The sequence below is a fragment of the Lethenteron reissneri genome, chromosome 28 (genome assembly GCF_015708825.2).
Source record: "Lethenteron reissneri isolate LAM-NWPU_2019-01 chromosome 28, ASM1570882v1, whole genome shotgun sequence".
NCBI lineage: Eukaryota > Metazoa > Chordata > Hyperoartia > Petromyzontiformes > Petromyzontidae > Lethenteron > Lethenteron reissneri.
Window position 1 is genome coordinate 743,777 of NC_083806.1, and position 12,674 is coordinate 756,450.

Consider the following 12,674-nt stretch of genomic DNA (forward strand, 5'->3'; position numbering starts at 1 on the left):
TTGCCCTCTTTTCCCAGTTGCCCTCATTTCCCACGGTGGCGAGATGTTAACTACATCGCCCGGTATACAGGAGGTCGTGAGTTCGATCCCGAACCTGACGCCTGTTGTATGTTTGGAGTTTGTATGCTATCCCCCTGGTCGTCTGGATTTTTCTCCAGGTCCTCTGGTTTTTTCCTCCACATTTAAAAACGTGCATTGTATTTGGCTGCTATAAATTTCCACGTGATAAGCCACTTCGTTGAGCTATCATTTGTCCCCAGGTCGTTTCTGAAAAAGAGCTACAGAGCTCAATGAGCTTTACCTGGTGAAATTAAAATAGATAGAATACATAGAAAAGATAAAGGTGCAGCCCTGCTATTGTTTGGTTAATCCGATGAGCACGGTTGGCTACGTATGGTGTGAAAGAAGTTCAACATACAATACGTACATAAGCCACTGCTGGCAGAAGGATCTTTCCACGAGAGCCCCCCTAGGGGGTATTTGGTCGACTCTTGTGGGAGTTCCCACACTTTACCCCACCACACGCGAGCTGCCGATCGACTGTACTGCTGAGTGAGCAGAGGCGTTGGGGGGGGAGGGTGGAATTTAATAAGTTTTACTCATTGGTTCAATGGCCGGGCCGGGAGATGGAATCGAACCAGGGTTCTCTGGATTGCCAGTCAAACGTGCTGCGAACTGTTACTCTATGAAACAACACGATGACTAACTTTTCTTGTTAACAAATTCTATTTTATTTACCAGGTCAAGCCCACTGAGCTATGTAGCTCTTTTTAAGAAGCGACCTGGCTAAAATAAATGATAGCTCAACGAAGTGGCTTATCGTGTGGAAATTGATAGCAGCAGCCAAACAATCCAAAGACCCCGCGCGTCCCGTTAATGGCGAGCGGCGGTGTAGGTTGGCACCTTGAGGATCTCGCGAGCGATCTGGTTCGTCTTGTTGATGTCGAGCGGAACTTTTGGATCCCGCACGACCGCGTACAACGTCCGGCCTTTGCAGAAGCTGCAGGGTGTGGTGGGGGGCGGGGGGGGGACAGCGGTGGATTGACAAAAAACCGTGGATTATCATCGTTATGATGATTATTTACTGGCCCACCAACAGGGATTGTGCAAGAAGGGGTGACGATTGTCAATCTACCAGCATCCTAGGCACATAACCTAGGTGACATGAAACTAGTCACGGCATGATCGCTGTGCTTGGTGACAGGAAGTCAGTCAAGCTAAACACATGCACATACAACATAACCAGTATTGGCCAAATATCCTTCTCCTGCAAATGGCTCAACTGCTACTGAACACGGCAACATTGCCCCCGTCCTGCAAAAACCCGAGACTCGGTGAGGCTTTCCTGTGAAAATGAGCACAATTAATTTTAAGTAAATCTACCGCGGGCAGCGTCACTAGCACTGGGTCTACGGGTGGTTGGCATCGCGGCCCCGACGGGACGGGGGGGGGGGGGGGGCGCGGCGTCACCTGGTCACGATGGCCAGGTGCGGCGGGTTCATGCAGGCGCCCATGAACAGCACGACGTTCTCGTGCCGCGTCTGCCGGTAGGTGAGCACCTCCTGCTTGAAGAGGCGCAGCCGCTGCTGCTCATGGCCCTCCACCGTGACCAGGCGCACCGCCACCTCCCCGTACCAGCGGCCGCGGTGGACCGCCCCAAACCGCCCGCGCCCAATGAGCTCCCCCAGCTCCACACGTTCGAACGGGATGTTCCACTCCTGCTCGATGCCACGGGGGCCCACGGGGGGGAGGTTGTTAAAATCGTGTGTTTGCATGAGCTGTAACCGCGTGGAAAAAAGTATAAAAAACTGTTACCGGTGTGTGGCAAATATAGAAATGTTTACAGCAATAAACACAACACGTTCAACTTCTTAACTGAGAGACTAAGGAAGCTGCCACATTGGTGATGTAACAGCAGCTCACTGGTCTTGCAATCCAGAGGTCGCGGATTCGATTCCATCTCTCGGCACGGCAGTTAAGAACAATGGGGTTCAGTCTGTGAGTTCATCACTAGAATTCCACTGAAATCATTTACCGGTTCTGCAAGTCAGCAACCGGTACCTGATTCTGAAAACATTGACCGGTTTAGCGGTTATCGTTGAACAAGCCTAGTTAGTGACTATAACATCACTACGGTGTAGGCTTTCAATATTATGCTTGGGGTGTACCGCGTGTAGTATGGCGCAATGATTTGAAGTGGATGCCCTAGGGACGTCATCACCGGTTCATTTTGAAGAGTGAAAAAGTGCTCAGGGAGATCGCAGTGTCCAGCTGAGCTGCAGGGAATGTTCACGAGCACCAATTAATGCTGGCATGGAACACCAGGGGGTGGGTGGCCAGCACCACATCTGACCACTTTTGTCTCCCCAGTGGCAAAGTTTACAAACGCACTAGGAACTCATTTGAGACTGAGTCAACCTAGGAGAGGCCCAGGACTGGTTCGGATAATTGAATCATCACTGTTGTTGACCATGAGTGGGAATCAAACTCTGGTCGCCAGGTTCGTAGCGCAGCACGCTAATCAACGGACCAACGCTCCCCATACACTCAGGCACACGCGCGCGTGCATGCACGCACCTTGAGCAGGATGCTGGTTTGCGTGCGTCCCCCTCGCGCCGCGTAGTTCAGCTCCCCCACCGTCTCGGAGCTCTCGGCGGAGTCCGGTATGTCCCCTGGCTTTGGCGACGTCGCCACCTCCACCACCGGCTGCTTCTCCTCCACGCCCTGCCAGGCGAGGCACAACAACAATGATAACCACGGTTCAACACACTAACTAATAACGACTAAACAATTTTTTATTTTACCAGGTAAGGCCCACTGAGCTATATAGCTCTTTTTTAGAATCAACCTGGCCACAAATGATGGCTCAACAAAGTGGCTTACCATGTGTAAATGTATAACAGCCAAATACTCTAAAGGCATGTTTTTAAATGTGGAGCTAAAAACCGTAGGACCCGAAGAAAAGTCCACGCGACCACGGGGAGAACATGCAGCCTCCAAATATATAGGCATTGTCAGGGTCGAGATCGAACCCACGACCTCCTGTACACCGGTTAAGTAGTCAACATCTCGCCACCATGACACCCATCACTGGTGTAAAGACGAGATGATTGTTATAACAGTAACTATCACCTCGTACGAGTGATATTCGCGCGGTTCCTATAGCCCAAGGCTATCCCAAAGAAAGGCGCTGCTGTGCGTCACAAACACGGGCATGCAGTGTGTAATCCCAACTGAGAAATGTTGTGATGTCATTTTGTAGAATTTTATACATTTGGACCATGACGCCGGCACACAATGGCTTAACGATTGCGAATGACGTCACGGGTATGTTAACGTTCACTTCGGCTATTTTCTGGCCAATACATAGTAATAACCAGGGCAGCCAGTCAGATTCAAACCGTGAACCTCTGCCACAAGTGGCGAACGCGCTCCTGCTGGGCCGCTTCACCGTCCCAATAATTGCTACGAGGCGGCAACCTCGTAGCAATTGGTGTTTTAACTGAACCCTAACAATGTTGGATGTTTAACTCTGAGACCAAGATGGAAGCTTCCATGGAACCCTAGAGAATGAAAATATATCACCTCGGATATTTGACCACCGAGTGTTGTAAGTGAATCCTAAAAATCCTAAATCACTCCATACGCCTTAACCTAGACCTTGCTAGAGCCGCCACCCTCCACACATGGACACTGATGTCCCAGCATGCATCGCGGGTGGTGGCCACCACTTACCTCGCTCGCTGACAGCCCACCGTGCGGTTTCTCTGATGAGTTGCCTTCATCAGCGGTTGGCGTGCGTGGAGAGACACCGTCACCACCGCTACCGCCGCTGCCATCGCCGCTGAACGAATGAGAGCGAGTGACACATTAAACAACCCGGCACGAGACGGCGCAGCAGTGTGCAACGTGGCGTAGGTCATGGCGGTTCACATTTTCAAGTTGTATCTGCAATTGAGGCTGCGCGGTCAGTAGCGGACAGCAGTGCAGCACAATCCATTGGGGCACAGGACTCTACATCTGTGCTCCCACTTTCATCAACCCCCACTTACCAGTGTGGTGAAGTATGGTCAAACAACCCCATGACCGACACGGCATTTGAAGGAGACCTCCTTACAGAATTGCATTTGCACTACTATGTCGGGACTATACGAGCGTAGGGATATATGAGGTCATTACTGTGTTGGCTCGGTATGGGGGCTGTAGGCGGGTGTCACGGGGGTCGTGTCAGGCCGTGGCACTCCACGTGAACCCAACAGGACATGTGACCGGATAAGGGGGAAGATTGGGGGTCACGTGGTTGGGGGCCCGGACCTTCCCGAAGGATCGAGAAGGGGGGCGTGGCCTGGGGTGGAGCCGGCCACGCCGGAGCGGTTATAAGCGGGGTGTGAACGGGGAGCTGGGCTGTTCTACTCCGGGATGAAGACGCCATGAGAAGTCATCAAGTCTCCGATCGTCATTCGTGACCAGGCAGCCGTCACCTGCCCGGGGCCACGCTGTGTCGTGTTGCCCGAGTGTTAGTTGGTGTTATGTGTTAATAAATCATGTTGCCTCCAAGTCGAGTGTGCACCTCAATCGAACCCATAACACATTGACAAAAGGCTGTTTATTCAATGTTTTACACTCTATTGGGAGGGTCTTACCCAGTTTTGCATAAGAGGTTTGCAATGCATCGTCCCAATTGAGTAATTTGCTGATAATATATCACCATTGGGATGATTGGGCAATACCAGTTCCACTGTGTGTGTGTTTAGCTACGGGAGAAAACCGGAGGACCTGGAAGAAGCCCATGTGGAGCAGAACACAGGCGCCAAAACTGAGAATCGAACCCAGTCGCTTCTTGCTGTCAGGCGTGAGTGTCACCACTGCGCCGCCACCCTGCTACCCAAACTGGCTCGTAGAGTCACCATGACGTACGTCCGCGGGTTGGGGAAGAGAGCCACGGAGAAATCCGAGGATGTCGTGTTGTCCGCTCCCGAGGGGATGTCTGTGTGGTGCAGATGGACACACAGAGGTACGCACACAAGCGCACATACACGCACTGGTGAGCATGCTAGAATCATGTAAAAGGTAACGGCACAGCCCTGCAATTGCCTGCTGATGCCAACGTTAGCAGAAAAGCCTCCTACATGAGGAAGCCCTTGAGAGCCCCTCTAGAGGGTATTTGGCCTACTCTTCCACACTATGCCAGACGTCTTGGAAGAGGTCTGTGTAACCACACTTTACCCCACCTGCCCGTCGACTCTGGTGAACCCATTTCTACTGTTGAGTGGACGAACGGGGTGGGGGGTGGGAGGGAATGTAAGAAACTGGTCCCATTGTTTCAGCTGCCACACCAGGAGATCAAATAAGCGATATTTGGATTGCAGGTCCAGTGCGCTAACCATTATACCACGGCAGCAAACACATAGATACGCAAAAAAATGTATCAACCCTTTAGACCTCACCGGCTGATGGGACAAGTGCTGTTAGTTAACACATACGAAGCATACACATGGCCCCCGAGAGCGCACGCAAACATTCCAGCGGTCTCGCTTGAACATTTTATTTACTTCATCATCAAAAACAACAAAGCAAGACAACACAAACATTAAGAACATCGGAGAATAGAACAGTATAAATATGCAATATTCACCGCACAGGTCTTCACAGCAGCAGCCGTGCTGCTGCTGTGAAGACCTGCGGGGCGCCGCCCAGTGCGAGGAGTGACATTTCGCTCCTGAACAAGCTTTCAGCACGTGGAGCGAAACTTCAGACATCGTGGGCCCACAAGGCGGGCTACAACTCCCAAACACGCGGGAGAGCCGCGCAACACTCGGCACCCACAATCCGTAAATCAGGTCAATGTTTTTTTGTGGCCGGATTTACGAGTCGCGGCTCACTCTCTAACATGCTTGGCTCAGGCTCGAGCCACTCAGTGGCTTGCACAGACCACACGAGCAGCTCAACCGTGGCTCGGCTCAGGCTCTACTCAGGTAAGTCCTGAGCACGGCAGGTGGGATCCAGCTAAAGTTGGTTTTGAGCCATGGCCGACTTGAGCCAGAGCCGAATCGGAGCCGAGCCGGAGCCGAGCGACGATGTCTATTCTTTATTTAAGAGTCGGCCCGAGTGAGAATCCGCGCCACGCGCTGGATTTCCGGTGATGGATGACAACCGAAGATCGATCACGAACCGCCGCATCGCTGATACGATGGCGCCGTGGAACACCACAGCAGACGACGAATCACCGCGTTCGCAAACGCGTCTCGTCACCGGTAACGGGAACGCTTCTCACAATCCGCCGCTTTGGAGCGTCGGGGGTGACTTGGCCAGGCACTCATCACTGCCAGAAGGGAACATTGGCCGGGTGGAGCGGTAGTCAAAGGAAGAAAATGCGCCAGAGAGGATGTCCACAGCGGAGGAGGAACGATCAAATCGGCTTGCGTGCAGCGGGAGCTCGTCAGATTGTTGGACTGGGGAGGCGTTCATCCAGCAGCAGACAGATCATGGCTGATGATAGAAGTAGCATTAAAAACAAAATGCACAAACCCGAGATTGCTTAACTGCATTCATGGGAGGTGGTGGCACGTGTTCCAGTTTGTGCTTAACAACCACTTCAATCCGAGTCCTCTCATTTGCATCTGTTCTTTAAATGCATTTGAACGGAGCTATCTTCAGTTTAACACGTAGGCTATCTTCTCCCCTCCTCCATCCCTGCTTAAAGGCGTCGCATCATCGTCCCATCATCCCGAGTATGGCTCAGGCCAGACAACAGGGACGGCAACCGTGACCCCGCCCGCAACACGCGCAGGTGGGCAACCATTTAGAGAGGGGAGTCAGTCTTTTCAATTTGGAAAAGCAAACATGAGCCGGACGTATCTGAGGCCGCGATCAGTCTGCTCGCTAAACAGGCGCGATAACCTCAATCATCACTCAAGGACTTCCGTAAAATCGCGTGTCCTCCACGAGCGTGCGCGTGTATTACTGGGAACGGTGGGGCTGCAGTTAACGCCATGCGGCGCTGCGAACCCGGGACACTCGAGTTCGATTCGACTCAGCCTTGTGTGTTTACGTGTGTAGGAATGTGTCCACATATGTGCATGATGACTTGTGTGTAGACGTGTTAACGTGTATTGACGTCAGTGTGTGATTATGTATGTGCATCGTTGTGACTAGCTGTACTTATGTGGGTGTGTTCGTTATGTCTGCTTGCTAACAGCACTTACCCCAAAAGTGTTGAGGCTATATGGGGGATCTTGCCTTTGTTGTTTTGTGCATGTATGGGGAGTGGTGGCGCAGTGGTTCCCTCACTCTCCCATGAATGTGGTCACCTGAGTTTGATATCTGACCATGACTAACATCATTGGCAAGTGATGTATGAAGAGGTCAGCACCGGGGAGAGATAAGTAGCCGGCTGGGGTTCTGGCCACACCAGCCACTCGGGTACGGTGCCAGTATAATTAGGTACTCGCTAACAGTATTTGCCCCATTCGTTTGGTAAAGGCTATGTGGAGGATCGTTGTCTCTGAGTATAGATCGCTAACATCTCGGCCAAAAGTGTTGTCTCTCTGTTGTCAAATTCTGCTGAACTTCTCTCTTAGAACTCAACACCGGCGCAGCGCAGCACCGGTACCGTTCTATGTGGAGACAGCACACTGTTAATTCCCACCACTAGCTCTTGCAAGAGCTGGGAGTACCCACACTTTACCCCAACTGTGGTTGAACCCATTTATCCTGCTCGGTGGACAGAGGCGGCAGGGATGGGGGCCGATTTAAAACTATAAACTACTATAAACAATTTTTATTTGACCAAGTAAGGCCAACTGAGCTATGTAGCTCTTTTTGAGAAGCGACCTGGCCACAAATGAGAGCTCAATGAAGTGGCTTACCATGTGTAAATGTCTAGCAGCCAAATACTCTAAATGCACGTTAATTATAAATGTGGAGGGAAAAACCAGAGGACCTGGAGAAATATCCACACGACCATGGGAAGAGAGAACACGAATCCTCCAAATATACAGGTATCGTCAGGGTCGGGATCGGGATCGAACCCACGACCTCCTGTATACCGGGCAAGGTAGTTCACATCTCGCCACCGTGGCGCCCCTTAAGAAACTTGCCCCCATTGTTTGAACTGCCACACCGGGAGGTAGAATAGAAGCGGTGGCCTCTGGACCACGACTCCAGTGTGCGCTCACCGCCACACCGCTGCGGCAGCGTCCTGGGGCTGCTAATAGAGACAAACGCGGCACCCCACGTTCATCTGAGCACCAATCAACTTTGACTCCCATTTGTTATCGTTACCTCCCTCCATGCACCCCCCCCCCCACTCACCCACCCGCAGACGTGCACCACACAGCCGGCTTGCCTTCGGAAATTCGCAAACATTTCATTTATGTGCAAATGTAAAGTACCCCGACGGAAAAAAATTACCGACGATAAGCGCGTGAAAAAAAACGGCAGGAAAATTACTTTGAGAGATGCACTTTGAGAGATACATGCAGTGTACAAGCACCGTACTTGCAGTGTACAAGCACCGTACTTGCAGTGTACAAGCACCGTACTTGCAGTGTACAAGCACCGAGATGGTTATCTCCCCCCCCCCCCCCCCCGCGACTCATTGGCTCCTCCCTGCCCAGCACCCTATAAAAAAACACGTGTCTTGAATAGCTTTCTTCACACGCTACAGTAATTTTACTGGAGCAGTTACACCTGATGACGGAGGCTTGTGTTGCTTCCGAAACGTCGTGATTTAATTTAGTTATTTTCATTTATTTTTATTTTACTTTATTATTATTTTACCTACGTGACTTTACCAAAAGAACCTAAGAGTATGAATCCTTGCAGTCATGAAAGCTTCAAATCTAGAGATAAATAGAAATGGGCATATACAGGCCACTCGGCAGCTCTCGGCACAGGTGCCAGGGGTGGCCGGGTGGCCCGGGGGGAATTCATCCTGGCTGTGTCGGTGCACTGAGCCTGGCCGGCACTGCGGCGATGCTGGCTTAGGGCTCAGGCTTGTTAAAGAGTAACCACGGGAAGAATCGGTTACAGGTTGCAAAGTTCAGGAACTCAGTAACCGTTTCCAGTGAAATGTGAGCAATGAATGGCGCCGAGTGGCACGCGTGAGCCAACGAATGGCCTGTGCCATGGTACATTTGCCAAAATTTCCCAGTTAAAAGTTAAAGGTGCAGCCCTGCAATTGCTTGGTTGAGCCACTGCTGGAAGAAAGGATCTCTACAAGACAGCCCGCCCCCGCCCAGAGGTATTGTTCTGTTTAACACGTCGGCTTTCGCGACCAATTTCATCCATAAGAGGTTTTTTGGGGTTAGATCGCGTAAATATCATCAAATAATGCATTGTTTAAATGCATGCCTATACAGGCCACCATACTTCAATAGGGATTACCTTTGATACGGTTATTTTAATACACACAACGGACAGGAATGACAAGATCAAAGGGCTCGCATAATGCTCATGCATAATGTACGTTGACTTATTAATCCCCCCCCCCCCCCCCCACTTTGCCCAAGGAGCTCAGAAGCGTGGTCACCACATCTACGCCTCTATATAAGGAACGAAACAGGTGGACTTCTCCACAAATATGGCTGTCACCTGATGAGGCTAGTTGTAATTACTGGTGAAACGTCGTACTCTGATTGTAAATGTTGTGGCTTAGCTCTCCAACACACCGGTGTCCTGTACTAGTGACGAATGGGCACGTTCTGTTTAGATGACAACCCTTACTCGTTGGTTGTGTCGGGTTTTAACGACCCAGACTTGACCCCACCACACGCGATTGCTTGCCATGCTCGCTCCACCACCGCTGACGGAAGGGCCTGCATTGGAGGGGGGCGCGAGAGGGTATTTGGCCTGACTATTCCAGACGTATTGGAAGAGGTGGGCGTACCCACACTTCACCCCACCACACGTGACCTGCCGACCGACAAGTTCAGCGTTGTTGCCGCGACGCTGTTGCGGCAGCTCCCTCCGTGACTCAGTGAACAAGCTACGACTGTCAGGAGACGTTTCACCGTGCGCGGCACCGGTAACGCAAACCAAAGACTATTTTAACCGCTCTGGTTAATCTCCACGTGCTGGCCGCCTCCAATGAAACTGTATTCCCAGGCGCAGCAAGCTGATGGCCTCATCTCGCTCATCAGGAACCGCATAACGCATGTGTATGTATAGTGACATCGCGGGATATCACTGTGTGGTGCCGGCCCGAGAGGCACGGCGTGCGATGTAACGACATCGTGGACACCATGTCTGTTGTGTGGGTTGTTTGTCCATAATGAACTGTTTTGGGGATTGTGTTTGCTGTTGTTTACCTCTCTTGCCCAAGCTTCGGCATTGATGTACTTATGCAATTTGAATGTAAAAACGTTATTTATGGATAGTGATTCGTTTACCTTTCCTATTCTTTACACTCCTACCGTGTTTTTGCATTGTTTGTTGTTGTAACTTTCTGACCTGCCCCGACTGGACATCTGTGAAAAAAAGCTCCATAGCCCATCGGATTCCTCCAGGATGAATAAAGATTCTGATTCTGAATGGACGATACTGGTCAGTGGGTGGCCACGCAGAGCCCTTGCGCTGTGACCACCCTGACTATCCACCAGGCCTGCCGACACCGCCGTTCCGAACCTCCACTTGGCAGTGATCCCTCCATTCTAGAGAAGGGCACCCTCTGAAGCGTTCACCTCCTGTGTAGACTCCCTTGCCGTGAGAGTTCTGACTCATACAGCTACGAGTTGACGAGGAGTAGTAGAGGTAGTACAGAAAGTAGCTTCCTGAGCCATCTACATGGGCTCGAGTGTTATCTGCATGGATGCGTGGATTTTTTTAAATTCCAGTTTGCATTTAATAACACGCAGGTGTGCAACGTTGCACGTAAGCTCCTGACCTTTTCCAGAACACCAGTTACAAAAAACTGAACGTGTGTGGCCATGTTGTCGTTTACAGCCACCGACCCTGAGAGTGTAAGAAACACATGGCCGTCCCAACAACAACAGGCGGCAGTTAGACAAAGTCAACTGTGGACTGGATACCATTCTCATATTAGGACTCCTCAATACAGTAGAGTCTGTTCTCCTATAACATGGCGGTAGTTGCGTTCCTGAAGAACGCAGCGTAATGGAAAAATCGCGTTATAGAAATAATGTATAATGTAGGCTAAAGCACAGTCTACGATAACACGTGAGATGCGTACGCAGGCTGAACAAAGACTGAGGCGCGTGGGTAGCATCGAGAAGCATCCAGCAGTATCCCGCCTTGTGTGATAATGCTACGCCGAGGCAGCCCGTATCACCGCTTATTCTCACTCGCGCGACGTTATTCTGTTCACTCGGTCACGTTATATCCAATTCGCATCCGCGTTATAAAAAATGCGTTCCCTAATACATTCATCACGTTGTATTCAATTCGCGTTATGAAAACACCACACGTTAAAGTAGAACAGGCTGTACAGTCATCAATGTTCGCTGCAGCCCGATGCCTCTGGGAGCAGAATTAAAAATCCCTCACTAAGCAAGAATTGGACAAAGATCCCAAGGCAGGGCCTCTTTCATGCAGAACCCTTGGGGCTCGGTGAGGCGTTGGAGTTGAGGGCCCCGACCGTGACCACAGACTTATCTCCTTCAGTCTGCGTTTGGGCACAACTCCCACTGCGGCCAATTTGCGTGCAGTCCGGCTTTGAACCAGCACACGGTGAGGGAGGTGCGGGTGGGCAGTGAAGGCGAGGGGTGAGGGGGGTGAGGGGTAATGGCGGGCAGTGAAGGAGGGGTGGCGAACTTTTTGGTCATAAGCAGCCGACACGGTGACATCCCGAGTATGCATGAGCACCATACGGCGCGGCAAAGCAAACACTGTTTAAAAACGAACGCGGTATTGCACGTCCGCATTTTTGATGATGATGATGATGATCTTCTTATTCTTGATGTTGTTTGTCACAATCTCCTGTTTTCACGAGGCCCAGCCTTCGCTCCTTCTAGTGGCCACTCAAATATAAATCACGACATCGCGGACGCCCGCTGTGGTTAACCCGGCTACGAGCAGCAACAGTAGCAGCAGTAACAGCAGGAGTAGCAACAGTAGCAGCAGCAGTAGCAGCAGTAGTAGTAGCAGCAGTAGTAATAGCAGCAGCAGTATGAGCAGTTGTAGCAGCAGCAGTAGTAGCGGCAGTAGTAGCAGCAGTAGGAACAGCAGCAGAAGCAGTAGTAATAGCAGCAGTATGAGCAGCAGTAGTAGTAGCAGGAGCAGCAGTAGTAGTTGTAACAGCAGTAGCGGCAGTAGTAGCAAGCAGTAGTAGTAACAGCAGTAGTAGTAACAGCAGTAGTAGTAGCAGGAGCAGCAGTAGTAATAACAGCAGTAGTAGTAGCAGGAGCAGCAGTAGTAGAAACAGCAGCAGTAGTAGCAGGAGCAGCAGCCGTAGTAACAGCAGTAGTAGTAGCAGGAGCAGCAGCAGTAGTAGTAACAGCAGCAGTAGTAGTAGCAGCAGCAGCACCATCAGAACCTTCATTTCCCCACCAAAGCAGTAGCCAAGTAATCATATCACCATCATTCATGACCTATCCACTGTTGAATGAAAGCCTCCCCAAGCCACCGCCATCTCTCGCGGTTCTACAATGCAACAATCCACCTAGCGCCTGCACACAAGTTGATGTAATTGCTCCATCTCCACGCTGGACGTGCCC

General features: G+C 51.1%; 1 protein-coding gene across 2 annotated transcripts in view; it reads right to left on the reverse strand.

Annotated features, from left to right (window-relative positions):
- LOC133348739 (kinase suppressor of Ras 2-like) overlaps positions 1–12,674 on the reverse strand; it is a 79,687-nt gene that overhangs the window by 40,837 nt on the left and 26,176 nt on the right. For both annotated transcript variants that reach the window (XM_061561678.1, XM_061561679.1), the window contains exons 10-14: positions 4,918–4,987; positions 3,736–3,844; positions 2,578–2,724; positions 1,471–1,718; positions 904–1,000 (exon numbers count right to left, since the gene is read on the reverse strand). In XM_061561678.1, the coding sequence (XP_061417662.1) occupies positions 904–1,000; positions 1,471–1,718; positions 2,578–2,724; positions 3,736–3,844; positions 4,918–4,987 (671 nt within the window). The remainder of the gene's footprint in view (positions 1–903; positions 1,001–1,470; positions 1,719–2,577; positions 2,725–3,735; positions 3,845–4,917; positions 4,988–12,674) is intronic.